This window comes from Sus scrofa, chromosome 1 (assembly GCF_000003025.6).
Source record: "Sus scrofa isolate TJ Tabasco breed Duroc chromosome 1, Sscrofa11.1, whole genome shotgun sequence".
Classification (NCBI taxonomy): Eukaryota; Metazoa; Chordata; class Mammalia; order Artiodactyla; family Suidae; genus Sus; species Sus scrofa.
The window spans coordinates 11,675,057-11,700,944 of NC_010443.5; the positions used below are offsets into that span (position 1 = coordinate 11,675,057).

The 25,888-nt window shown below is 49.3% G+C and overlaps 1 protein-coding gene across 18 annotated transcripts in view; it reads right to left on the reverse strand.

Moving 5' to 3' along the window:
- The window catches only part of TIAM2 (T-cell lymphoma invasion and metastasis 2), a 249,364-nt gene that overhangs the window by 26,551 nt on the left and 196,925 nt on the right, over positions 1 to 25,888 (reverse strand). For 13 of the 18 annotated variants that reach the window (XM_021071939.1, XM_021071937.1, XM_021071938.1 and 10 more), the window contains one exon: positions 19,049 to 19,152. In XM_021071939.1, the coding sequence (XP_020927598.1) occupies positions 19,049 to 19,152 (104 nt within the window). Of the gene's footprint in view, positions 1 to 2,639; positions 3,742 to 7,713; positions 9,539 to 15,029; positions 15,503 to 15,524; positions 18,995 to 19,048; positions 19,153 to 25,888 lie in introns of those variants that run through there. The other 5 variants (XM_021071979.1, XM_005659128.3, XM_021072002.1 and 2 more) reach the window with 5 other exon arrangements.

Consider the following 25,888-nt stretch of genomic DNA (forward strand, 5'->3'; position numbering starts at 1 on the left):
GGTCCAGCCGCTGATACCCCACGCACCCATCTCTGCCAGACCGGAGTCCCAGGGCTGTGCTCTGGTCCACGCTCAGAGGTGGTGCCAGGGTGGAGAGGGCAGAAGTCTGGGCCAGACTATCCCAGAGGGGTCTCAGCAAAGGGGGCGGATGGAGGGGGGAGGAAGCGGGTCGTAATCAGCACCTGGGCAGGTGAAGTGGGAGTTAAAAACAGATCCAAGTGGATTCTTGAGAAACGCCATGAGATTTTTATATTTATCAAAATGTACAACAAGGATAAGGAAATGCTCATAATCTTAATTTTCTAGATGAGACAGTGCTATTGCCAAAGGCAGAATAGAAATATAAACTAAAATTAAATGTAAACTTATGTCCAATGAGAGTCTATACTTTATACTGAAAGGTAAAGAGTAATCGAGATAAGTTATGGTACAAAAATGCAAAAAAAAAAAAAAATCTATGCAGCAATTACCAATGATGGGAGAGATTAGTAAAAGCTGGGACTCTTTTAAAAGTTATATCATGGGCATGCCCGCTGTGTTGCAGTGGGTTAAGAATTCGACTGCAGTGGCTTGGGTCACTGGCTGCGATCCCCAGCCTGGCACAGTGAGTTAAAGGATCCAGCGCTGCCACAGCTGTGTGTCCCTGGCCCAGGAACTTCCATGGGCTGCAGGTGAGACCATAAAAAAAAAAAAAAGAAAAAAAAAAGTTATCATGTGCACAGGGAGTTTAATTTTCCAAGTTGTATTGTTTTCCTGAGCATAGAAGGATAAATCTCCTCTGAGTTCCTAAAGGAAAGGCCAGAAAAATCAAATTCCATTCTTTAGATAAATTTTTACTGAGCCCCTCCTCCACACCAGGCTCTGTTCTAAGTGTTGGAGATGACACTTAAACACAAAAGAGGAAAAGCCTGACCTTCACGCGAGATTATCACAGGTGGTGGAGGAAGGACAGAGCGAGGCGACAAGGACACAGACAACAAAACGTGCAGCCCACAGTGTCCAGAGGCACAGCGCCCTGGGGAAACACAAGCTGGAGGGGGCGTACGGAGGGCCCGCTGGACGGACTGCAGTTGTTAACAGGGGGCAGGGGAGGAGATGACCTTCACCTTCAAGGGCCTGCGGGAGGAGCGGCCATCGGAGGGAGCACAGCCTTTCAGAAGGCAGAGGGCCTCCAAGCAGTGCGCTCCCTTGTCCTTAGGTGGCACGCCCCTGGGAGGGCAGGTCCGATCTGTGTTGTGTGCCTGGAGGTGGGGAAGCGCCATGTGTGTGGGTAGGTGGCTCCCAGGCCAGAGGCACTCCCACCCCTCGAGGTGGGAGCCGCCCAGCCAGGATTGGTGAGAAGCAGGCCGGCTGCCTGCCTTCTGCTCAGTTTCCTTATTTAACTGGTGTTGGATCTGAATTCAGGAGTGAATAAGATAGGCTTTCTCTGCCAAGGATGTCTCAAGGCCTAGGGCAGCATTTCTAGACAACCGGGCACTTCTTTCTCATAAAACACCGGGTGTTTCAATATCACTCTTATGTAATTTACCAGAAAAATGGCACAGATTCTAACAGATCCTTTGCCAGGCACTGCATTCTCGCTCTCCCATTTCTCACCCAGAAAGAAAAACATGGCTCACTTCTGATGGACAGTTAAACCTGCTTAGCAAGGAAGATGCAGGTGGACCAGAATTGTTCTCTGATGTCTGAGTGCAAAAATGGTGTAACAGAGGAGTTCCTGTCGTGGCTCGGTGGTAACGAACCCGACTAGGAACCATGAGGATGCAAGTTCGATCCCTAGGCTCGCTCAGTGGGTTCAGGATGCAGCGTTGCCATGAGGTGTGGTGTAGGTTCCATACATGGCTCACATCCAGCATTGCTGTGGCTGTGGTGTAGGTTGGCAGCTGCAGCTCCAATTCGACCCCTAGCCTTGGAACCTCCATATGCTGAGGGTGCAGCTCTAAAAAGACAAGAGAGAAAAAAGAAAAAAAAGGAATAACACAGACTTTAATGACCTCACTCTGAAACAACCAGGTGGGCTAATAAGGACATCATCAGAGCAGGGGTCAGTGAACGGTATCAGCCCCAACCCAAGATGCCAGCTTTTGCTGTGGATAAAATTTTATTTGAACTCAGCCATCTGCCTGCGGTCTATAGCTGTTTCTGCACTGAAACGCCAGAGCCTCAAATATTTACTACCTGGCCCTTTACAGGAAAAACAAGCCAATTCCTGAAAGAGAGATGAGCCCAATCGAAAAAGATGCTTCTTTTGAAATTTAAGTCTGAATTAAAACTCAAAATCTATAACACTTTAACTTGTTCAGTGAGTAAATTAAAGTGTCTGTTTTTAAAATGACTTTTATAAAACAGGGTTTTTTTCCTTTCTTTTTCAGCTGTACCCACGGCATATGGAAGTTCCCAGGCCAGGGATCCAATCCAAGCGGCAACAGCACTGGATCCTTAACCCACTGCGCTGGGCTGGGGATTGAACCCGCACCGCCAGAGAGACAACACCCGATCCTTAACGGCTGTATAGCTCCTGTATATTCATTTTCTAAAGATGCCAAATGACATCTGCATTTCCATGAGCTCTAAACCATTTGCTGGACTATGCGTTCAAGTGTGTCAAAACCCAAACCAAACAGCACCTGCGTGCTCACCTGGCTCAGATCCAGGGCTCGGAGGAACGGCTCAAATTCTCTTCAGCAGTTTTCGCTGTGTTCAGTTTTGCCTTTTGATGGATGGACCATGTAGTTGGCTCTTCCTGTGGCTTGGGGCCTTAAGGCCTATATTTCTATCTCCTTCTGTGACTTGCTTCACACCAGTGAATATTCATTCTAAGTAGGTTTATCGATCGCAACGAATCCCTAAACCGGTATCTTTCAACTCGGTCTTTCGGAAAACACCCTCGCCTAGGACTTCTGCGATCTACGGACGCCACCCCACCCGCTGTCCCATCCACAGGCGTTTATCTCGGGTCCTAGCTTCCTCTTCGTTCTCTTCCTTCTGTTTCCTCTCACAGCCTACTTCGGTTCTGATAATCACCCACAATCAACCTTGTGCATTTACAGGAACTCTCCCTTTAGTGGTTAACAATTCCACTGGACCCTGTCATTCCAGTTGGTTTTGTCTACTCCTGTTTTTCCAAATACAGTGCGATGCAAGACTTACGTCTCTGACTTGATTCTTGGTGATTGGTAAGAGATTATGGAGCGGTTTTCGCAGCCAAGGTCTTGAAATGCTACTCTGTCTGAGAATTTACTGAGCTGAGATTTTTTTTTCCCCATCTTCGTCACACTGTGTTTGAAGAGAAAATGTGTCACTAACCCCCACCAATAGTTAGTTATCCAATTCTGGAAAGACTAGTTTCCACTGATCTTTGTGCGCCTCCGACTTTTCTGGGCAGGTGAAGTCTGCACTGTGAACAGAAGAGGGAGGATGATACAGTGGATCCTAGAAGCAGGCCCCGCACACTGAGGCTCACGCTGTGCCCGGCTCGGCCCAGCTCCCGAAGCCCAGGCTGTGCCCCAACCAGGTCCTCTCCCTTTGCTGTGGGTTGTAATCCTTGTGGGTTACACCTAGAAAAACAGAAAGTAGGGCAACACCTGCTTCCCCGCTGCAGCCCAAGCGCTGCGCCCTGGGAGGGGCTCTAAGATGCTCAGAAAATGGCAACTGGTGCCCCTATTTGAGCTCCCTGGTGACACTCCTTGGGCCTCTTAGCTCAGCTTCCAGACTGTCACAGGGTTACATCTCTGCTGGCTCCTTTTTTTTTTTTTTTTTCCTTTGTCCTTATCTTTTTTTAGGATCACACCCATGACATATGGAGGTTCCTAGGCTAGCCATCGAATGGGAGCTGTAGCTGCCAGCCTACACCACAGCCATAGCAATGCTGGGCCCTTTAACCCACTGAGCGAGGCCAGGGACTGAACCTGAGTCTTCATGGATACAAGTCTGGTTCATTACCACTGAGCCACAGTGGGAACTCCCCGTCTCTGCTGGTTCTAACTAGTAGGCTGGGTCTACCTTCGTGGGGAACAGAAGCCCAGAACCTCCACATTCTCACAGACTCTGCTTATCGGTACGGAAGTTGGGGAGTGGGCAAGGCGGGGCGGTGGGGGGCAGTTCTCGGCAACACGGGCTAATACCGTCATCTTGTTATCTGCCCTTTACTGCCCTTCATTCACGTCACTCTCCCACTGTCCCAGGTAGCTCTTTATTAAACATCACTGTCGCTGCTATATTGCTGCCGCTTCGCAATCTTATCTTGGGAAATATTTCTGTGACAATCCACCAGATAGACGCTATCAGGACACCTACCACCAGGGCTGTTTCCTAACACCGCCTTGACTGTTGCTAGAAGGGGCATTTTTTCCTGCAGTGTTTCTCCCCACACCAAAGAGAGAGCAGAAAAGAAGGAAGTAAGGCAGAAGCCAGCACATGTACAAGAGTTTTTTTACAAAGACATTTTTAACCCTGTGGGGATGGGATTGGGAGAGTGCAGTCGACATAAATTCATATAAGGAGGGAGCTCCAGCCGAAAACCCAACATTAAAAGGGACATTCTGATCAGGAATGTTATCCTTGAAGAAGCCACCCAACTAGCCCTGGAGGAGAAAAGCATTTCTGTGGAGATTTAAAAGGTATTCTCCAGTACCCTCCAGTTACATGTACCCCCCGAAACACAGTTTTAAATGTTTTTCTGAAAGACCAATATCTACTTTTTGTAATGCAGCATTTTAATGTTAAGATTATTACATAGTGGCCGATTTTAAACCATGAATTTTATCTATTAGAAAACAACTTGGAGGTAAAAATATTCACATATGGCCTGCACCTAGTACAAATCTACACTCCCAATTATCAAACTAATTACTAGTCAGATGCAAATATCAGATATTAGTACTCAGCATTCCAGGACTTGAGAACTTTTCTGCAACAGATTTCAAACTTGTTGACAATCACAACTACGAAAATTTCATCACAGCTCTGAGAAATAGGTTCTTTAAAGGCCAACACAAACAAAACACGTTTACACTGCTTGCTCTGCCTTTAAGTCAAGTCCCGGTCCCTGGTATTTAAATGCACGGCTGTTTGTCTGCTTTTTCCCTCTCCTCTGTAATTGGCACCACATTCTTCTAACCGGTCAGATGGCTGTAGTGGAAAGAACAGGCTTTGGAATCTGACGGGGCCGGGTGTGAACACTGCCCACCACTGACCGGGTCATCAGTTAACATCTCCCATCTCACTTCTCTGCCACCACAAGGGGCTAGTGCAGGTCCAGTCATGGCTCTGTGGTTAACCAACCCCATAGTACCCATGAGGGCTCAGGTTCCATCCCTGGCCTTGCTCCGTGGGTTAAAGGATCTGGTGTTGCCATGAGCTGTGGTGTAGGCTGCAGACCCAGCTCAGATCCCGAGTTGCTGTGGCTGTGATAGGTGGGCAGCTGCAGCTCCGATTCCACCCCTAGCCTGGGACCCATATGCTGCAAGTATGGCCCTAAAAAGACCAAAAAAAAAAAAAAAACTTTAAAAAAAACAAAAGGGGCCGGTGATAAGTGTCAACAGGGCTGCTGCGGAGAACAGCGGTTTAAATGAAATGTGTCCGTAAAATTCAGGGCACGCTAAGGGCTAAGCAGTGCATGCTGAGGGCAGTGAGCAAAGCCCTTTCGCCGCCACAAAACTGTCATGGAAATATAATCCCCCTTTTTTTTTTTTAATGAATAAGAATATAAGGACTCGGGGTGAGGCAATGTTTCCAAAGCCTACTGACCTGTGAGAGTGAGGGGGCTCGGCACTCAGGGCCCCCTCCTGCCAGGCCCAGCAAGAGGAAGTTAAGAGATAATGTCTCCTCTCCTTTCCAAATTAGTACGGCCAGGGACGAGGTCACTGCAGTTATAATCTTTATTGTCCTCATATTGTCTCCCCTTCCTAATGTGAGCTGCGAACGTGCGGTCTGGTACAGCCTCGGCTGTGGGGACAATGAGCATCCAACCTAGGTGGCAGCATCACTCAGCCACCCAGGGCGGAGGCACCAAACCAGCAGCATGCTTGCCTCTGGCCTCCGCCCTGTAACCTTCTCTGGAAGAAACCAGGCCACGGCTGCCCTTCCCGGAGCCGGCAGATGGGCTCTGACAGCGGTGTGAATTAGGAATCCTTAAAGCACTTCTCTGTGCCCTGCATTTTACCCTCTGCATCTCTCGCTGCCCCTTAGAGGCAGAGCCATCGCAGGTGCCCTCAGGAAGAGGGCAGCCCCCGCTGCAGCCTCAGGAAGAGGGCAGCCCCCCCCACCCCCAGAGGCTGGCACCTGTGTGACAGCTTAACCATCACAGGGACTCCCCATGACCGAGGCTGCACAGACCAGGACACCCCAGTCACCTCGGAAGACTCTCACGGGGTTGGGGAGAGAGGGACCAGGTGTGCTGATGTGTCTGAACCCCAGCACATCCCCTTCGTGCATAAAGAGGCCTGGATTTTCAGTTCTAATATTCAGCTAAAAACAACACTTGGAATTTGATGTCCAAAACACTGCAGCTTTGTGGAGAAAAAAAAAAAAATCACTGAAAAAAAAATTGTTTTTAGCCTCCCCACAGCATATGGAGCTACTGGACCAGGGGTCAGATCCGATCTGCAGCCACAGACTAAGCCGCATCTGCGGCAACACCAGATCCTTAACCCACTGTGCTGGGCTTGGGATTGAACCTGCGTCCCAGCGCTCCCAAGATGCTGCTGCTCCCATTGCACCGCAGCGGGAGCTCCAAAGATATTTGAAAAATCAAGTGATTTGTTAAAATCCTGACAATCTTAATTGGGCGTAAGGATTGCCAAGCACTGTGCGCCTTGAGCAAGCACGGGCACAATGTATGTGCCCCTTTGCCTGTACTTTCAGTGAAATTTTTTGTTAGTTTTCAGTAATGTGATAGTTACACTACTCTGGGTGGCCTCTTATGGACAGGTCTCAAAATAATCATCTCATATAGAACAATACCTGCCTTAGGCAAGTTTATCTGAGACTTTACACCAACCAATCTCTGAAATCTAAGCCTAAGGGACAGGTGGGGGGGTGGACTGGGGCTTTGGGATTGGCATATGCACACCGAAGTCTATGGAATGATTGGCCACCGGGGCCCTGCTGTCCAGCAGAGAGAACTCTACCCGATATTCTGTGATCACCTACGTGGGAAAAGACTCTGAAAGAGAACTGGGTGTGTGTACACGCATGATCGAATCACTTTGTTGTACAGTAGACATGACCCCAACCTTGTAAATCAACTCTACTGCAATAAAACTTTAAAAAATGAAAAAAATAAAATGATCTATTAATTTTAAAAAATGCAAAAATAAGGATAAAAATCTAACCCTGACTACATAACAGAAACGAGGTAATAACACTGAAACCAGGACAACATCCTTGTTTAAGAAATGGCTTCTCAATTCTAATCCAACGTCTAGAAAATACAAAGTAACCAAAGCCAGGCTTCCCCGGAGTGGTGAGAACAGATGATGACCTAGGAAAGGGGCGCCCGGAGAGGCAGACACTGCAGCAAAAGCCAGAGACACCAGAAACAATGGGACTGGGACACGGTGTAAAGTTAAAACGTTTTTGTGAAACTGCATTGCGCTGCTGTACACCTGAAACTAGCACGACATTGTAAATCAACAATACTTTCATAAAAACAGAACCGCCCCCCCCCCTTTTTAAGAGCCTCAGACATAGGAAGTTGTTTTTAAATCTCACCTGAGGTTACTGGTGTGATAATCAGTCTTTCCATCTCAGAAAACCATCTGCAAAACCACGACCATCAAGAAACAAGGCTACTGAGAAGAGACCAGGGCACACCTGGCCCCATCCCGATGCCTTGGAGTCCCCAGGCCAGGCTTCTCTTCTGACTTGCCTTTATCTTGTGCCCGAATAAACCCAGATGGTAATGGATTCTAGAAAATTCCAAGGCTGGCTCAAAGCAGCATGAGAGGTAGGAAGATGGCAGAACTCCTCCAGTGACATGACACTTGTGGCTTCTACGCAGTTAGGAAGAAACCCCCCAGCTGTGCAAAGGCCCAGCCAGAACTTTCTAAGCAATTGCACATCGAGAAGCTTCCTCCTCTGACAAACGTTTAAACACAAGAGAACTTGGGGGGCAGCAAAGAATTTGAGAGTGCGAGGGAAGGTGAAGTGGGGGGAGGCACTGGCAGCTGAACAAACAAAGTAAGGGTGAAAGAGGCAGCAAGGAGCAAGAGTGAAAAGATGGAAAGAATTGGGGGCGCCTGTAAAAACCTCCAATTTTCTTCTGTCTCCCACAGTTGCGACAAATACATTTTTTGTTGCCCTGTAATTCATGATCAGGGCATTAAGAACTGCAGGAGGCTGATGTGCAAAACCAGTCACCCAATTTCACTCTCCAGTTAGAAGCCGGTGCTGGAGACAGTGAACACTAACACGCACCTGACTGTGTGTCGGGCTCCCTCCCTCAGCCGCCGGGCCCCAGGCAGGAACCCAGATGTCTGCTCAGCCAGGAGGACACAGGGAAATTGCAAAACGACTCAGAACAATTTCTCAAAGTTCTTTTTTCAAAATGTGAAAGCGGATCCACTGTGGGGCTGGGACGTTATAAAAAGGTAAGAACTGGCTGTGCGTAATGGAAGGCACAAAAGTGCCCCAAGACTCAATACAGCATCGTTGATCCCACACAATCAGAGTGTTCATTTCACCTACCATCTCTACACACGCAGAGCATTTAAAGAAGGTCCATCTCCAGAAAGAGAAAGACAAATACCATATGATATCACATATCTGGAATCTAATACACAGCACAGATGCACCTTTCCCCAGAAAAGAAACGCATGGACTTGGAGACTTGTGGTTGCCAAGGGGGAGAGGGCAGGGAGTGGGATGGACGGGGAGTTAGCAGATGAAACTTACATTTAGAATGGACAGACTGCAAAGTCCTGCTGTGCGGCGCAGGGAACCATCCAATCGCTTGGGACAGAACATGACGGAAGATAACACGAGAAAAAGCATGTATACATATGTACGACTAGGTCACGTGGCTGTACAGCAGAAATTGGCACAACACTGTAAATCGACTATACCTTAAAAAACAAAGTCCCACACTCCCAGCAATATAATCATAAAGAAGGACCACGCAGAGCTGTCAACAACGACTAACAGCTGAGAGCCTCTGCGAAGACGATTTTAGGGTGAGGCTACCTCAAGCTCCATTCTTGGAAGGTATTAAAGAAAAGACGGATAGAAATTCCTGGTGCCCAAATAATGTCCAGCCTAAATTATTATAACTGTGGCTGCTACTTCTTCAAAAGAAAGGGAAAGAGTGGGCAGCAGCCAGTAGCTGGCCCACCTGCTGACACGGAAGCAGCCTGTGTGACAATCACGGAAGAGAAATGCAGGAGCTACCCCATCGCCCCGAACAGCGCGTGTAAACCAGCCTCTCCTGGCCCATCACACAGCTGTTTATTTTATGAAAGTGAGTCCTCTTCAATTGCTTTTAACTTCATTTTTAGGGAAGCACCCGCAGCATATGGAAGTTCCCAGGAGCTGCAGCTGCCTGCCTACACCACAGCCACAGCAACAAGGGATCTGAGCTGGGACTGCAACCTACACCGCAGCTCACAGCAACGCCGGATCCTTAACCCACTGAGCGAGGCCAGGGATTGAAGCCTCATCCTTGTGGATACTAGTCAGGTTCTTAACCCACTGAGCCACAATAGGAACTCTAGTTCTGTTCAGTTTTGGTTTGGGATCAAAATTCGTCTTGTCCCATCACTTTTTTCCCTAATTACAGGAAATAAAACTTTCTGAAATGCTGACACCAGCACATGGTGTTGTAGCTGACATTCTGCCGAGGGATGTCCGCCCCCCACCAGTACTGCCTCCTCGTCACAACCTGGCAGTGGTGCCCTGTCATCAAGGGAGGGGTGATTTACCTGCTGTTCCTCAGCCTCTTAGCACACTGAAGGACTAAGGCAATGCCAGCCAACCCCGCCTGACCAATTAGACCTGATGATAAAAACAAAGTTCACATGCCACTGGGAGTTCCTGTCGTGGCTCAGTGGTTAATGCATCCGACTAGGAACCATGAGGTTGCGGGTTCAATCCCTGGCCTTGCTCAGTGGGTTAAGGATCCGGCGTTGCTGTGAGCGGTGGTGTAGGTCGCAGACGCGGCTCGGATCCCGAGTTGCTATGGCTCTGGCGTAGGCTGCCAGCTATGGCTCTGATTAGACCCCTTGCCTGGGAACCTCCATATGCTGTGAGTGTGGCCCTGTAAGGCAAAATAAATAAATAAATAAACAAATGCCACTGGACTACACAAACACAGCACTTTTCTTATTGGAAGTACTTGATCATTGATTCTACATAATGTCAAGGTGTTAGGTCAAGGCAGAGTCAGGTGTTTAAGTGAGAATATGAACTTGGAGATCGCAGATTCCTGGGGGGGATCCCTGCATAAAGGGCCTAAGATAAGTGAGCGCCTTGGAATCGCTGGTGACTTTTTACCCAGGTATCCGTGCAGTTTTCTAAGTGTGCACGGCTTTCATCAGATTTTCAAAAGGTCTGCTTCACATAATTTCCTAAAGAAGGTTCAGGAGTGAAAACCTAGAGCAGATACGGGAATAAAGCACCTGTAACCACCTCCGTCCTCACTAACCGTTACCTTATTATCCAAGGTTAACGCTAACTGGGGTTCTGCTACGATTTATCTTTCTTTTAAGCGGCTCTTGTCTTCACGAGGAAGAAAGTGCAGGTCCAGCCAAAGGCTGCTTTAGGTCACGGCCATGGGCAGAAGGACGGACCAGGAGGAGTGTGGGGAGCACGGATGCTCAGAGCCAGGACGGGCCGCCCAGACGGCCAGACCCGGGCCTCGCGCGCACAGGCGCGGAAGGGCGATGACCTGTCCCAGGACAAAGTGTGAGGCCCGGGCAAAATCCCACGTGTTCTCCCTCTGAGACCACGCCCAGGAGGCTCCCCTGAGAAAATGCAAATGATGTTTTACTGAGGGGAGGCTTTGGCCTGAGAAACTCAGACGCCCAGCTTTCTTCTCCTCCTAAAAGCAAAGGAATATTCGAGTCTCTGTAAATCTCGATGTCCAATCCGGGAGGCCTAGAAAGAAAGTAAAGATGGAGAAACAGAGGGACGAGCATCACAGGGTTGGAGATGCGAGGCTGCCATAACCTCTCCCCACGATGGAATCCAAGAGCCCGCAGCCCAGCCCTCGGCCGGCAGGGAACACAGGGCGCCTGCCATCCGCCCAGCCTGACTTGTCCAGACCAAATGAGGGCGCCACGGAGCCGGCTGGAGGCCCCTCTCCACCCTCGAGGTGCATGCAGGGGCCGGCTGGCTACTCTTGGCCGCCTTGGACAGGACCAACAGTCCCTCTTGTGGTCTCATCCCAGAGAGGATGGGTACGAAGTCACAGCCCCAGTGGCTCCACAGGGGAGGACAAGGAAGCAGAACTAAGGGTGGCAAGGCTGTCATCACGGTGGGACCAGGCCCACCCTGGAGTGCTGCCGAGACCGGGCCTGGCTGCTGAGGCCGAACGGAAACACAGAAAGACACAGAAAGAGCATGGGGCAAAAGAGGGGAAAAAAAAAAAAAAAAAGCTTTACTGCTTCTCCAGGCAGAGGCGGCCACAGCAGGCCCATGCCCTAAAAACTGTGCCCTCTCCTGGGAGAGCCTGGGAGGTGGCTTTACCGTTTGGGAAATAAGGCTGCAAGTAAAGGATCAGGGTTGATGCCCGCTTTCGCTCTTCTTCAAAGCCGGTGCTGAGTGGCCCCAGGACTGGTTCTGGGGGTCCTCCTCTCTGGTTTCCATGCACTGGGGGGCTTTCGTTTAGCACAAGAGCTCACAGATGTGGTGCGTATTCCTTGAGGAAAAGCCAGGACCTGCCCCAAGGCTGCGCTGCTGTCTCCTGATGGCCGCTCCTCCCCGGTCTCTGCGTCCCCTTTCTTCCCCGATTAGCAACTGTCCCAACCTGCCCTTCGATGCTCCAGGAGGGTCCTGGAGGCTCAAGCCTACTCCCTAAAAACACTAAGTGGGGGACCCAGAAAGGCTGTGTGCCCAGGAGCCCCACAGGGTCCTGCTCGGTTTCAGGGGCATCTCTGTCGTCAGGGTCACCTCTGTGTGGCCTCAGCTCTGAGGGGGCTCCAGGTGGCTCTCCTGTGACTCATGGCCCCACAGAGAGAGGAAGGGGGTGATTATCCCGCTTCCCTGGCAAGCGGGTCCAGAGCCGTGACCACCTGACAGGCCCTGATGGCACAGCCCGCCCGCGGTGACTCACGCCGCAGCCCTCGGGCTGCTTACGCTTCCTCCTCTTCCATCTTCACTGTGTGACTCTGCAGAGGCCTCGCGATGCCAACTCCTTCTCTTTTCCAGCAACTCGGGATGCAAAGGGAAAGCCTGGAGGAGCGTGAGAAAGCAGGGGACGGAGGCAGGAGGAGGCCGGGGACAGAGAAGGAGGGAGCGGAGGAAGAGGCCAGAGGGAAACCATGCAGCCACCCTCACCCAGGGTGCCGGGAGAAGGGGCTGAGTGAGCTCTGTCCTTCTGGCTCCTCCGTGGCTCCGATCATGGGGTCCACACCCCACAAGTGTAGATGGTACCTCGAGAAGCACAGCGACCCAAGGAGCCTCATGCCACCCCTGTGCCAGCACACAGCATCCTGTGGGCCCTGCGCCCCAGCCCACGCTCCCTGGACAAGCCAGCCCAGCCCAGCCATGGGGCTTTAAGAGCCTCCTGGCAGAGGCACAGGCAGAGGGGCACTCATCGGGCATCACCCAGCCAGGGGCGCTTTCTGGGTCTCTGGCCCCAGTTGGCCCACAGCTCAGCCAGCGGTGACAGTGTCATGCTCTGTCCAGGGACACACCTGCCCTAACACGAACCCCTTTAGGACCCCAGCCCACAGCCGGGCTGACAGGTGCAGAGAGAGGTCACCACCAGAAAGATTTCTTCCCTGTGCCCCCTTGTCAGCTCCACTGTGTCCCCTGCTCTGCTGGACACCCACTCCCATCCCACGGCTGCCACGCAGCCACCCGCCTGGTGTCTTCACTCTGGAGGGCTTGATGCCACCCCACAGCTCAACTCGCCAATGGCCCTCCCCACACCTGGTACTGAGACGTGGGTTCCTCTCTTTCGTTCTTTCTTTCCTGCTCCCATTTGACACTGTGGGTGGCACCTCTAACCCTTCGGGACAGAGTGTTTAAATGACCCCTGGCAACAAAGGAAACAGGGTTCTCGTGTGCTTGACGCCGCAGTCACGTCCCTTCCTGCCACTCCCAGCAAAAAGCTGGCATCTCCTCGGCACCTCAGCCCCAACCATCAAGACCAAGAAGAGCAGGGGCTGATTCTCTGAAGCCAGGAAAGTGGGGGGAAAAAAAAAATCCAACAACTGCAAAGAGATCAAATGGCTTTTTGGACTCTAATGAAAACTAATCACCATCATTTCAAACCAGTCCACCAACTTGCCACCAGGTCCCTGCCAAAAAAGAAGTGTGGCATTAGAGACGCAGAGCCGCGCGTCTGAGAGCTGGTGGGAAACTCAGCTCAACTTTGGTCCTTTCCAGCCTGTGTCCTCGGCGCCTTTCTCTGCACTGAAGTGGTGCCTCTCTAAAAGGCGAAAAGCCTGCAAGACCCCCTAAGCATCTCACACCCACAGCCCACTCCCGCTAAGGATAAAGGCAAACCACTGTTTCATTCAGTCACCTGAACAGCCCTTTAGAAAAGACCATCATTTCTTCAGACGCTGCCTAAGAAAAATAAGCTAAGAAGGGGGCGGGCTCTGTCTCTGTGCGGATGACAGAGAGCCAAGAGGATTCCATGGCCCTGGTTTCCCACTCTCCCTTTCATCTCACAGCACAGCCGAGCAGGATTTGACCAACACTAATTTCAAGACGACTGAGAGACCTATGGCGAAGTTACACGTCAGGTGAGCAGAACAGCAGAGCATTCAACACCTGCAAGTGTATGAGACACATCGAGAAGGGCAAGTGTTCGCCTGATACTGCCTCACACCTGCCCTCCTATCCATCCACGGCCCCCTCCTCAACACGGGCTCGGCGATTTGTTAATTCCCCAGAGGAGGACAGGAGGCTTAGAAAGCCTGGGTGCCTCGCCCCAGGGCCTCAGTGGCAAAGTCTGGTGGCCAAGATACAGATCCCAGGTTTCCAACCATGACGTCAAGCGTTCTTTCCATCAGACCTGCCTATGAGAAACGGCTGCCTGGAATTAAATCACGGTGAAATATTATTGTCGCACTGCTGGGGAACATCAGACCCCAAGTCACTTTTCTGGGACCATGAGTTGACTTTGAGGATGGTACCTCTCCATTCATTCCTGTAGGAATTATGTCAGATAAGCAGCGTTTAGAAATAGGTCTATAGTTCTTAGGAAAGAATCACAATTATATTAATCTATTGAATATCGAATAGCAGCCATGTAGAAGGACTACTATTTATAAATAAATTCTATTTTCACTCAACTGTTTCACAAAAACATCTTACAACCAAAAGCTATATGAAGATATGTATCCTGAAATAATGCAAGCATGCCCACATTTGGCATGAAATAATCCAAGGCATTCAAAGAAAGGTAAAAAGATCTATAATTTAAAGTGCTGGAAAACCATGTGCTCCAGTAATCTTTTCCTTTAGCTTCTTAAGAGATGCAAGCTCTTTAAAGCAATTCATGTGAAAAACCCAAAAGGTGCAGCTAAATGGGTGAACAGGCGTTCACTATTAAATGCACGTTATGGTCATGCTGGGTCCCAAAGCCTAACCGTCAGTCTATGTCCCTTTGTTCTGCCTGGAGAAAATAAAGAGGACAAAATAGATCCTAAACATGATGAAATTGCAAAGAGCACAACACACAGTTGTCAAGGCTGTGTATCTCCAGATTCCCAATGCTCTCTGTTCTATCAACACAACGCCTACAAACTGCAAAAATAATCACTGCTGGAGCTACACTAAGTGATTACATAAAATTCTTCTAAAAAGCTGAAAAAAAAAAACTATTTAATCAGGAATCACTAAGGAGAAATGCTGCTTACCTTGTAGAAAACGGGTTTCACTCGTGCGAATTTTCTTTGACAGCATAAGCCCGGCTCAAGTATGCACAACACTCCAGGAAAATTTGACAAAGCCTAACATTATTTACCGTCTTCCAAGTCCTCTTCTCCCCTTTCCGACATATTTTATGGAGCATTCAAAATTTCTTAGGACTTTGCCAGATCTTTATATTTCAAAAGGACAAAACTATTTCAGAGATCTCGTTAGAGACCTATACCTTCTTGGAATGAGAAAAGTTGACAATGCCCCTGGACAACTAAGACCCAGGAGAAATTCTCGAATGCTGAGCTACAAAGAGTGCTTAAAGATTATGCCAGGATCCCTTCCGGAAATAAAGCCTTATCTTTTCTGCATAACAGTCTTTATGCATTTTAGAGCAAAATTCACCTTTCGAGACAGAGCAAGAAAACCACCCAAGCATGCCCTCCTTTGGCTCAGATCCACCTCCCTGAGAACCGAAGCCCTTGTTTACTTACATGCTGTACATAAAAAGGAAAAGTTCAAGACACCTGTGCCCTCGGCAGGCAGCGATTCCATCTACAGTCGGCTGTGGGGAAAGGAGTAAGACGCACGTTCTCTCTCCCTCTCATCCCCAGGCAGTGGGGGGAAGAAAAAGAATCCCAAACTGTTCTCCCCAGTCACATTCACAAGGACGCCCTAGCGCCACCAAGCTCTTCCTCCAAGGCAGCCCCAGCGGGGGGCCGGGGGGGGCGGTTGGGGAGGACTCAGCCCCTTGCTCTGGATTCCCACCCCCTGCCCTGAGCCTCCCTGCTCTGGGAAGGTGCCCGCTCAGGGCACACAGGCTGAGGACAGAACCAGGAACTGCCGCATCTTCAGAGCCAGCTCAGAAGGCGGAAAGCACCGCAAGCAGCGTTTCTGCGGGGACGGCTTTACACACCTCATGTTCCCAGAACAAACCAGAAACTCCTTCAACCCCCTCACCCCCAAAGCAACTGTTTATTCCTTTCAACCTCGAAACTACGACAATAGAGCAAGCTAATTGCTAACAATACTGGGGGGGGGGAACGTCCCCCACACACACACACAGGAGAGGTTGATGAGGGCACACAAAGAGCTGTGACAGACAGTAATAGGCACCCTCGACAAAAAAGAAGGCAATCAATTCTGAACCATTTGCCGCAATTGCGGGGCTGTCAAAAAGCCCTCCTTACAGCTGTGCTTCATCAAGCCAGGCTGCATTTGATTTTCAAGGGAAATGACTCCTTCTTCCCAAGTCTAGAATATTGTTAGTAAAAGATCCCAAACAGTCCAGGTTCACCCAGGGTCTTCTCTGCAAAGAACTTAATGACCCCTGAGAAGGCTCAGAGCAGGGAGCCCGGGAAACAGAAGCAGGTGCCTTCCTGTGGGCACAATGGGGACAGTGCTGGGGCCACCCCGGGAGACCCGAGACCAGCACACGCTGGGCACGCGTCCTAAAACTCCCACATTACCATTCAGAAAACAGAAAGGCTTTGCTTTTAGATGTAACTCAATGCTTCTAGGAGGCTAAAAATACTACTACTAGAAGAGAAATACTTATTTTTTAATTCTTCAGCTCAAAACCTCCTTTTCACTAATTATCACCATCGCAATGACTTCTGATGATCACAGATTCTTCTTTGCCAAAGAACAAAGAATGCGTAAACTGCGTTATCTGCTGAGCACTTGCCAGGGTTTTCTAAATGGACTGCAATCCATTCTTATAGACAGATATCATCAAATCAGAGGAGACGACAGCCACTCCCAGAGGAGATGGCCAGCAAACGCTGGACGTGCTAACGGCCTTGTCACATTTTTCTTCTTCTGTGGTGTTTGGTATTTATTTGCTTTCTTCTTTAATCATTTTAGAAATGGAAATTCGAGCTCAGAAAGCTCCAAGTTCCAGCTGAAGGGCAGCTTTCCCTCCTGGTCTCAATTTCTGTCTGGTGCTCCAGTGTTCATTTTATACATTTCTGTGTAGTTGTGATGAGCACTGTTAAGCAACAGAGTCGGAAATAGCCTCGACACGGGAACTTTCTGCCTATTGGTTTGACTGAATCTTAACAGCAAATGAAACTTGGAAGATAATTTGATTTTCTTAAGAACTTTAATGGGAACTCGGATTATAACAGAGAGGAACCCATTAGCCCTAATGGGTTAATGATCCCCCCACACACACACACCCTTCGCCAGGGCCCCCCAGGCACACTTACCTTCAACAGAGAGCCTAGCTTCCAGAGTGTTTCATTAGCATTGGCCTTTTTTGAAAATAATTAAGGCAAAGCAATCAAAACACATCTATTTGATGCTCCGGGATCCGCTGCTTCCGAAAACAGTGATGCATGTGAGCTACAGCATTGAGTTCCCCAAAGTAAATAACACACCAGAGGTAGAACAGAGCAGAAAGAGTGAAAATGCTGAGGATTTCAGTTTAGTAAAAGAAATTGCATCCTAGGGGCACAGCCAGACCAAAGGCAGTTGAGTATTTGCTTTGTATGAGGAATGGGAAAGAAAAAGAAGAGAGATTTCTTCGGAGGAGGTGACTAGGGGGTGGGGGAGGAGTTTGGAGGTAAGAAAGGGAAAGACAGAGGAGAGGAGGGGCCAGGTGCCAGTGGCCACTAGAATCTGCTCGGAAGCCGGTAAGGCTCCAACCCGACCCCCCCATCCCTCAGTAACCACCACAGTCCCCCCAGGCCACCAACATGGCCACTCGCCCGGGGACCAGCTCCTGGCACTATTCGTCCAGACCCAACTGATGTGTGGTCCTGCTCTTTTATTTCAATGTCTATCACAGCATGTATTTCCTCCATTCTTATTTTGTATTAAGACAAAAGCAAGACATAGAAAACAGAGTTCGAATTTCAAAGTCCATTACAACTGGACTCTCCATCTCAACAGATCACGTCAGACACACCATTTGGGAAAGGAGAGCTGACTAAGAACAGTTCAAAATGTAGGAAGAGAAGAGAACATGCCAAGCGTGGGTGAGGATGTGGAGCCCCCAGCACGCGGAGCCCTGTGCACTGCTGGTGGTGAACGCAGCACAGCGCGGCGCTAGCTGTGCACAACAGCGGGGCTGTGCGGCCGAAAGCCAAACACGGAATCACCACATGACCCGGCAATTCCACTCCAAGTCGAATACGCAAGAGAAGTGCAAACAAGGTTTTGGACAGACAGCTGTATGTCCGCGTCACTGCAATGTCATTCCCAACAGCCGAATGGTGGAAACAACCCAAGCGTCTGTCAGTAGCTGAATGGAGAAGCAAAAGGTGGTCCATCCACACAATGAAATGTCACTGAGCCATAAAACGGTGGCGTTCTGATCCACGCCACCACGTGGAGGAGCCCTGAAAACACGATGCAGAAACACAAGGCCAAATGCTACGCGATCACCCTTACAGGAGGTAACTGGAAAAGGCAAATGAGACCGAAAGTAGAGAAGGGGGGACCAGGGGACCAGGGAGTGGGATAAATGGAGAGTTACTGTCTGATGGGTACAGAGTGTCCGTTTGGCAGGATAAAAAAGTTCTGGAAATGGACAGTGGTTTGCAAAATATTAGCAATGTACGTAATGCCACAGAGTGTACGCTTGAAAATGGATTAAAATGGCAGGTTTTATGTTTCATATATTTTACCACAACAAAATGACAACGTTCCAAAATAATTTATCTCTAGCACCCCCCACCCTGAAAAAGAAGGGAGTAAAGGAACAGAAGAGTCATTTCATGGGACCTGCAGCACACCTGGCCTAGACGTTCCCTGTCAAACCGAGTGGCCGCACTCACACCGCCCTCTGGGGCCCCAGAAGACACGGTGGAGGTCTGGCTCGAGTCGAGGGTTCCTACTGGTACGTCACTTCAAATAAAGAAGGAAACTATTTTATTTAAGGGGATAAAAACAGTTTGTATCAACTGCGGGACAACCCAGCAGGGTTAGGATAACGCATCTTTTTTGCGCCAGGTGAAGGTGGGAACAAGGGCTTGCCTGCCAGGCCCTGGGCTGAGACTGGATAGCATCTTACCCTGAACGTCTGCTCCTTTTTTTCCCTGTGGGAAACCTGATCCAGCGTGCCATCAGTCTGACTCCTTTTCAGGCCAGTTGGAATGTCAGGAACATTGCTGAAATCTGCATGAAAAGTGACAAAAACATCGGTGAGTTTGGCCATCCGCAGAGAATAGTACTGGCTGGCTGAAGGGCTCAGATCGAGAAAGAGAGGAAAGGAAAACATTAACAATCCGGAAAGCAGGACAGCGTGGTCCCCAGTGATACTGAAGTCACCGTGTGCAGAGCCAGACTTCCAAAGCAGATCTGGACTCCGGCTCATTGAAGAAGCCACATCTGCCCGTTTTGGTCAAAGGAGGCCAATGACCAATCAAAACAGTGACCTAAATGCCTGGCCCCTCTTGTCACTGCTGTACAAAGTTCACTAAATACACTTTTGATACAGTGATCGTACCTCCCTCCCTTTATTTTTGGCTAAGTGAGGGCCAAATCACCAGAGCTATCCAGGAAAACCAATGATGTAATACCATAGATTCTTATTATAACCCACAACTTGCTCATGTGCAAGTATAATTTATTTTCTGGCATCAACCATAATTGTATCCCTAAATTGAAAGTCCCAAGAGGAACAGCAAACCTTTGTTAACTTCCAGAAGATGAAGACATAAGAAGAAGGAATAAAAGGTAGAGCATGTAGTTTTTCAACCTACATTTAAACACACATGCCATCCTCAAAAGTTCTATCCAGTGGTTCTCAAATCAACAAATTCAAGAAGTATGGAAAAGTCACTCTCTATCAAAATATTACACAGGTTTTCATTCTAATTTTTATATTTCATAGACCATCCCCTTAACTTGGTGAAAGCACATGGTTTCTGATCCAAGTCCACTCCAGCAAGAATGCATCAATCTCAAACCCTTCTGAGTTGATGGAGGAAGAAAAAGCCTGGGTAGATATTGACAAACCATTAGACAAATAGACAAACCACTCAGCACGATGGGAGCAAGAAGAGTGGTCTGTAGGAGACCTTTAGAAGCTGTGGGAGCCTGAGAAGGGTGATGGAACTCGTGGATAGAAACGCTGGTCCATGTTCCTGGCTGATATCACCAATGGCTACACAGCACTTGCTTTTAAGACAAGAGGAGGGAGACCTGGGAGTCCCCATTGTGGCTCAGTGGGTTAAGAACCTGACTAGTATGAATGAGGATGAGGGTTCAATCCTTGGCCTTGCTCAGGGGGTTAAGGATCCAGCACTGCTGTGGCTGTGGCACAGGCCAGCAGCTGCAGCTCCAATTGACCCCTAGCCTGGGAACTTCCATATGCTGCAGATATGGCCCTAAAAAAAAACAAGAGGAGACCTGAAGAAAATGGTCTTAACGGTCTACAGAATTCTGGAGTTTAAATTTCTTCTTCGTTTTGCTTCTTCCAATACCTTAACCCCGTCCAGAAAAGATCCACAACTACCTAAGTCACACTTCACTGTTGATGGTTATATAATAACCAACCACAATAACCAATGACAATGAAGTGTGACTAAAGTTATTCTACAACTTAGCCCCAATAAGGCAGCACATTGATCACAAAAGCATAAGCCATCCCTGGGAAAATCTCAGGAAGCAATGACAGATGCGGACATCAAACTCACCTCTCCAGGCCTCTAACACCACACCACAGAGGCCGTCCACTCACCAGCATGTGGACCACATGGGCAGCAAGATTACACCCTAACTCAAAAGTGACCCGCCACTGTCTCCTGAGGCTGCTGTGTGCACCTTTGTTTAAGGAAGACCAACCGACAGAATTCACAAAAGAAAACAATCCATATCTTTATTGTTTTCCGCATAAACACATCTCTCCATCCATCCATTCAATGCACACTTTTGGAGAACTGGCTATTTTCCAGGCAGGCACTGTGCTAGGTGCTCGGGATACAAAGTACATGAGGCACACTCCCTACTCTCAGGATGTACTTCTAGTCGGGGCGCAGGTGACTAGTGAGGAAGGAGGAGAAACACAAGTACAATGACTGACATGAGAAGAGGCCACCCAAGGGTGCAAGGGACACTCAGGAAGGAAGTTAAATTCTCCCTGGGGCCCCAAAAGCCTTCAGAGCAAAGGAGACACTTGAGCAAAGTCTTTAAGCCTGAGGGATATTTGTCTTTAAAGCTGAAGATGACCAGGTAATGTGGGCAGTGGGGAAAGCAGATTCCATAAACAGGAGGCAGCTGAGTAACTGCAGCAGATCGTAAAAAGAGCCCAGCACAATCTGAGAACGTGTTGAGGGTGGTTGCAGCACAGTGAGTGGGGCGGGGGGAGCAGCCTAGGATGGAGGAACTGATAAAGGGAAGGACCTCAGCAGAAAAACAGGCCAGAAAGTCACAGCAACACTGAGGGAATGAGGTGGAGGGATCCAAACGAATACAGAGTAGTGTGAATGCAGTGAAGTCGAGTAGATGCAGAGTCTGTGCAGGTCGACTCCACAGCGCTCTCTGCCACCTATTTCAGGTAAGGAGATACAGACAGGGAGGTAAGATGGCCAAGCCTTGGTTTCTATATCTTAGGTGACTGGATAGAAGGGAACAGGATGGGGTGGGAGTGGGAGTCGCAAGCTTAGCTTTGGCAAAGCTGAGTTTAGGATGCACGTGGACCATGAGGGACCGGAGAGTCAGGTAGTGCAGGAAAGGTCTACACAGGGATGTGGACTTGGAGCCATCATTATGCACCTGGCAGTGAAGCCATGGGGGTGGATGGTGCCTCCCAAGAGAATGTGCAGAGTGGGATGTGAATAGGACCAAGAAAAGAACCCTGGACTTGCCAAGGCACAGGGGAGGAGGTACCTCTCTCTTTATAGAGAGAAGTAACAGAAAAGCACAAGGAGAGCACAAGGAAATCAAGACAGAGCAATGTCACCGATGCCATGCGATATAAAAGTACATTACCTAGGTAACAATCAAATTTGCATTATTGCTGTCTTTACCTTATAAATGAAAGGCTCCACTGTCTCCAAAGAACTGTAGCAAGTACAAGAAATATGACACAGGATCGATGCACTCATTTGCGATGAAGAAATCTATACCACCTACTCTATGTCAGGTACGTACTAAGTTCTGGGGATACAAAGACGAAGGTGACCTCAGGTCCCCTGAAGATCTCAGGGACGGCACGGGGACAAGGAGCCCCAGAACCCGGAGGCGCCAGATGGATGCTGGAGAAAATAACACAGCTGATGTCAAAATCGGGTGCCAAGTGAATTCTGAGTCATCTACTCAATATACTCACCCTACTGTGGAACTCAAATGCTGAAAGCTCCCAGAACCACCTTTTTACCTCTTACGAAGTCAACATGTTTACCTGCTAACAGAACATTTGATGCCCTTCCTCTCAAAACCCTGCCCACCCCAGGACCAAAGGCTTTACTAGGAATCAGTGAGGTTCTGTGGCCACTTTCAGGGCCCCTTAACTTCGGGAGCCTCTGGGTGCAAGAGGGTCCTTCCTGGAGCCAGACCTGGATGGGAAGGAACACGGGTTCCGGTTCCCACTGAGGCTGGCCCTGGGGATCCGAGAAGAGGACACAGCCCTGCTCAGGCAGGAGGTGTCTGTGCGGTTCCACCCCCCAAATGTCACGAGGTTGACTGGTATCTGGGTATCAGTGGTCTCTGTGGTGACTGCCTCCCTTTCCAACCCTACCAGCCATACACCAGCGCTGTCCCGGAGATGACAAGGTCAAAGGAAGCTTGACAGTGGCTGCAGATTCGGCTCCGGGAGCCTCAGATTTCAACAGGACCTGAACCCCATCTGCAAAAAGCAGTGGGCCCTTAGTTTCTTTCTAGAGGAGAAATGAGAGCAAAGTAGGTTCTAGAAGAAGAGCAGACGGCCAAAAAAAAAAAAAAAAGTGTAGGCCGGTAAAATTCATACTTATTTACAAAGCTGTTTTAAACAGGCCCCATACTGACATCCTGCCCTGGGAGCCAAGTGCCTGTGCAGAGCCCCACTCACACGCGGCCCACACCCTGAGCACCAGCTGCCAAAGCCAGTAAATATATCCTCCTCCCTCCCAGCCAAAAACTGCCTTCCCACTTGGGAGAGCCCCCATGCGGCCCTGTTCACCCAACATGTGTTGGGGCTCTTGATCCCCAAGCCTGTGCTTCCTGCCCACCCCGGGCTCAGTTGCTGCAGGACAGGTGTTCAGACTCGCTCTGGAAGAGTCTTTAGCCAGTGCAATTGTAAGCAATGAAAAATAACAAAATTACAGATTCAAGACACCCAGGGATGTCTGGTGAACACACCCTTTTGTCTTTCTCATCTTATTCCTCCCGGAAATGAAGACTCTGGGGTGCTGTCCGGCATCTGAAACATCCAGCACCTCGCCCGGCCGACATGAGCTTCCACTCAGGCTGAGTGAGCACAGCCGCGATGTCCCAAGTTACAGTCCCCACCCCTCCATGGGGACCAACTCATTCCATTTATTTATTCCCTGGTCAAATGGGCCCTGCGCACCGCAGCCCTACGGGGTACCAGGTCCTGTGTCAGACCCGCCTCAGATCACCCTCTCTGTCATTTGAAAACAAACATTTTTGGAGTTCCTGCTGTGGCTCAGTGGGTTAAGAATCTGACTAGTATCCATGAGGACGTGGGTTCGATCCCTGGCCTCACTCAGTGGGTTAAGGATCTGGTGCTGCTGTGAGCTGTGGCATAGGTCACAGATGCAGCTCAGATCTGGCGTTGCTGTGGCTGTGGCGTAAGCTGGCAGCTGCAGCTCCAATTTGACCCCTAACCTGGGAACTTTCATATGCAGGTGAGTCCCTAAAAAAAAAAAAAAAAAATTGAAGGAGAGTGAAGACACCCTAGGTAAGCTACCCCAGCAGCAGGTGGCTGCCCCCTGCCCTCCTCCAAGCCCTACAGCTCCCCATCCACGAGTGAAGCAGGGGCTCTGGCTATGAGACCCCTAGGAACTCAGTGCCCACCTGTTTTGCACAGCGGTACAGACCCAAAGGTGTCATAGCCGGCCAACCCCAAACCTTTACAACTAAAGGGCAAATATTTTAAGTTGGTATCAACTTAAAACCAGAAACGTTAGGAAATGCTCAAGTTAAGGTTGCTTCGCCCACGCAGCTCATCATGTGAATTCAAAGTCTGCATTTACATCACGTCCAAATCCAGTTCAGCACAGTTAACAAGCAGGAATGTGGGCTTTGCCGCGTGTCTCCCCCAGGCCCCTAAAATGCGAACTCTGATAATGCACAAGGGAGGCTGCGGGAAACGGGTGGCACTGAGGCAGGAGAGGGGGCCTGGGGACATGGCACTGTCCCTGAGCGTCTCCCACCTGCTTACTCCTCAGGAACTGTCACTCAGCTGAGCAGGCAACTGCGCCGCTGGGCTCAGCTGGCGGATGCCGTCCACGACCCCAGTCTTGGTGGCCGCCTTCTTACCCAGCCAGGCAGCAAGGGCAGAGCGACAAGTTCTCCCCAGTCCCCGACATCCACCCAGGTGGCCACCAGCAGCACCCAGAGACACCAGGCAGCTCCTGGGGGCAGGAAGGCAGGTGAGGTGTTCTGCCCGGGCTGCAGCCAGACAGCTGGTTCCCAGAGAGAGAGCTCCAGAAAGTCTGAGCCTGCCTCCCGCGTTCTCAGAACAGCAACTGCAATCGGAATTGAGTTGAAAAATCTCAAGATGACATCAATGCCGAGGCCAAAACCAAGAAACTAACCTGAGAGGAGGACATTTGTTTTCTCCTATTCGATACAGTAAGTTTTGAGGAGTTCCCTGGTGGCCTAGCAGGTTAAGGAGCAGGTGTTGTCACGGCTGTGGCATGAGTACGATCCCTGGCCCAGGAACTTCCTCATGTTGTGGGCACAGCCGAAAAAAAGAAAAAAAGAAAAAAAAAATTGAGAAATTAATGATGGTAGTCATAGAATCATGAAAAGCTCTGCCTCAGTTTGTGGGTTGCAGAGTCATTTGAAAGAGACAGAAAGACAGGCAACAAGAATGGGAGTTATTTTGAAATTATGCTTTTTGTGCTGCAAATCTCATTGTACACTGATTCAATGCTATAAATCAAAGCCCCCTTTTACATAAGATACACTTTTACCATCCTGAAGTTAAATTCTTTAACATGATCCACCTCCACATATAATTTCACACACACGAAAATTTCCTAATAGTAACACAAGAATAAAAATAAATGGAAAATTGTCATTAAAAAAATACGTATTTCCAACATGTAAATGCTAAAAGCCCCAAAGAAGTTGTCCAACGCTCGCCCCAGAGAATCACGGGGCATGGCAGCTTTATCCCCGACCACTGCCAGTGAGCCGTGGTGGAGGTTCAAATGCATATGGGCTAAAACTCTTGACAAAGTTCTGAACAAAACAAAAGTCAAACTTTCCTTGATTTATTGGGTTGTTGCACTCCTAGAAAATTCAAAGTACCCTATAGCTGAGGGGGAAAACATAATTTGTATTCATCTGTAAAATGGAGCTGTATGTGGGCTCAGGTAATCATGCACCTGGTTTTCACCTGCCATGAATGTTCAAGAGGACACGTTCTGCAGTGTGAGGGATTAACGTGAACAAGTAGGACATCCAGCACCATGTCCCCAAGCACTAAATGCCACCTTCCCCCAATCCACGGTCAAAACCAAAAACAGACCCATAAGCTTCCAAAATGTACTGGTGGACTGTGTCTCGGCTGCTGAGAACTGTCTCTGCCTCTCTCTGTGGCCAGGACTTCAGCTTCGCTTCTGGGAAGGTCACTGACATCAGAGGATGCCAAGTGCACCAAAAGCACAGAGCCCAGAGCAGGTGCAAAGGGACTATGAGCTCCCTCACTTCCTGAAGAAAGAGGAAATACACTCACAAG